Consider the following 1,918-nt stretch of genomic DNA (forward strand, 5'->3'; position numbering starts at 1 on the left):
CCCTCTGGTCGACGGTACAGAAGTTTTAGGACGAAAACCAGTCGCTTTGCCAATAGCTTTTTTCCCAAAGCAGTCAATGCCTTGTCTCTCGAACAAATCCAGTATGATAAATAGAATTGTGAAATCAACAACCATCTACCTGAAGATCTAGTCATCAGCCCCATCCACATGTAATATGCAGCTTCTGTTCAAACGTGTGTGTGTGTGTGTGTGTGTGTGTGTGTGTGTGTGTGTGTGTGTGTGTGTGTGTGTGTGCAGTACGTGCATGTGTGAGTATGCACTAGTTTTTAGATTGATATGCACTTGTATGTATCCTAATTTCTACTGTATCTGTGTTTGTGTATGATTTTCGATTTATGTTCGTACCTTGTTATGTACTACCCCCCACCAATATTCCTTGTGACCCCGGTACACTTGGTAATAAAGACATATTCTATTCCATTCTATTCTATTCTGTTCTATACGAATCCCAGAGAAATCGACAGAGCACGAAGAACCCTCCCTCTCCCCCCCCCCCCCCCCCCCCCCCCCCCACCCCTACACCCCCCCCCCCCCCCAAATCTCACCGGCGGAAGTGGAGGTCCCGTGACCGGAAGAGGAAGAGTCGTCATTGTAGCAGCAGTGCTTCAGAAAGCCGCAGCCATTGAACGTGTAGTGGCTGAACCCCTTGGGACAGCCGGTGTACATGCTGTGACACTCCCCATTGTACTCGGTCCCACAGTCATTTGTCGCTTTGGGAGGGGAGGACAAAAAGAAGAAAGACTGATTTTTTTTGATTTTTTTTTTTTTCGAATATAACGAAATCAACGTCAATGATAATGATAATAATAAGAAGAAGAAGGAGAAGAAGAAGAAGAACAACAACAACAATACCACTACTACTGCTACTATTCACACTTTTAAAACTAACAATGATAATAATAATAATAATAATAATAATAATAATAATAATAATAATAATAATAATAATAATAATAATAATAATAATAATAAATATATCATCATCATGAAGAAGAAAGAAATGATTTTTGACACACACACGCACGCACGCACGCACGGACACACACACACACACACACACACACACACACACACACACACACAATGAGAAAGACAGGTTGACACACGAATAGATAGATAGACAAATAGATACACAATTATTTGTATTTGTATTTCTTTTTATCACAAAAGATTTCTCTGTTAGAACGTATACAGACAGACAGGTGAACACACACACACACACACACACACACACACACACACACACACACACACACACACAGGGAGAGACAGACAGACAGGCACACATATAGACAGACACATACACACAGAGATAGACACACAGACAGACAGACATCAGACGTTACCTGCAACAAACATCACCCCACAGATTGCCAAGAGCAGAACAGTCTTCAACATGGTGATGGTTCTCTGAAGGTATTCCTTACTAGGCCTGTCGTGTCTCCAGCACAATGTAAATGGTGATGCTTCTCTGAAGGTATTCCTTACTAGGCCTGTCTTGTCTCCAGCATAATGTAAATGATAAAACTTTCTGTTGTGTTCTTTCCCTTTGTAGTTTCTTTCTTTCTTTCTTTCTTTCTTTCGTTCTTTCTACTGTGACCTCGTCTCTGAGTCCTTTCTTTATTTCTTCTTCCATTTTTGTCCTTCTTTTTTTCTCTCTGTCTGTGAGTTGTATTGTGACCATCACCTTAAAAACGAGTTAATTGCTTCACGTTGTTGACCAAATATCCTTTCTTTTTGTCTTTTTTTCTCTCTTAGTGTGAACTGTATTGTGACCATCACCTTAAAAACGAGTTAAATTGCTTCACGAAGTTGACCAGATGTCCTTTCTTTCTTTTTGTCTTTCTGTCTTTCTTTCTTTCTCTCTGTATTTTTTTTCTCTCTGTCTGTGAACTGT

General features: G+C 40.3%; 1 protein-coding gene across 1 annotated transcript in view; it reads right to left on the reverse strand.

Annotated features, from left to right (window-relative positions):
• LOC143297968 (trypsin-3-like) overlaps nucleotides 1-1,545 on the reverse strand; it is a 12,910-nt gene extending 11,365 nt beyond the window's left edge. The window contains exons 1-2 of the mRNA XM_076610597.1: nucleotides 1,368-1,545; nucleotides 567-731 (exon numbers count right to left, since the gene is read on the reverse strand). Of these exons, the coding sequence (XP_076466712.1) occupies nucleotides 567-731; nucleotides 1,368-1,419 (217 nt within the window). The 5' untranslated portion in view covers nucleotides 1,420-1,545. The remainder of the gene's footprint in view (nucleotides 1-566; nucleotides 732-1,367) is intronic.
• Nucleotides 1,546-1,918: the final 373 nt, after the last annotated feature.

The sequence above is a fragment of the Babylonia areolata genome, chromosome 23, assembly GCF_041734735.1.
Source record: "Babylonia areolata isolate BAREFJ2019XMU chromosome 23, ASM4173473v1, whole genome shotgun sequence".
NCBI classification, from domain to species: Eukaryota; Metazoa; Mollusca; class Gastropoda; order Neogastropoda; family Buccinidae; genus Babylonia; species Babylonia areolata.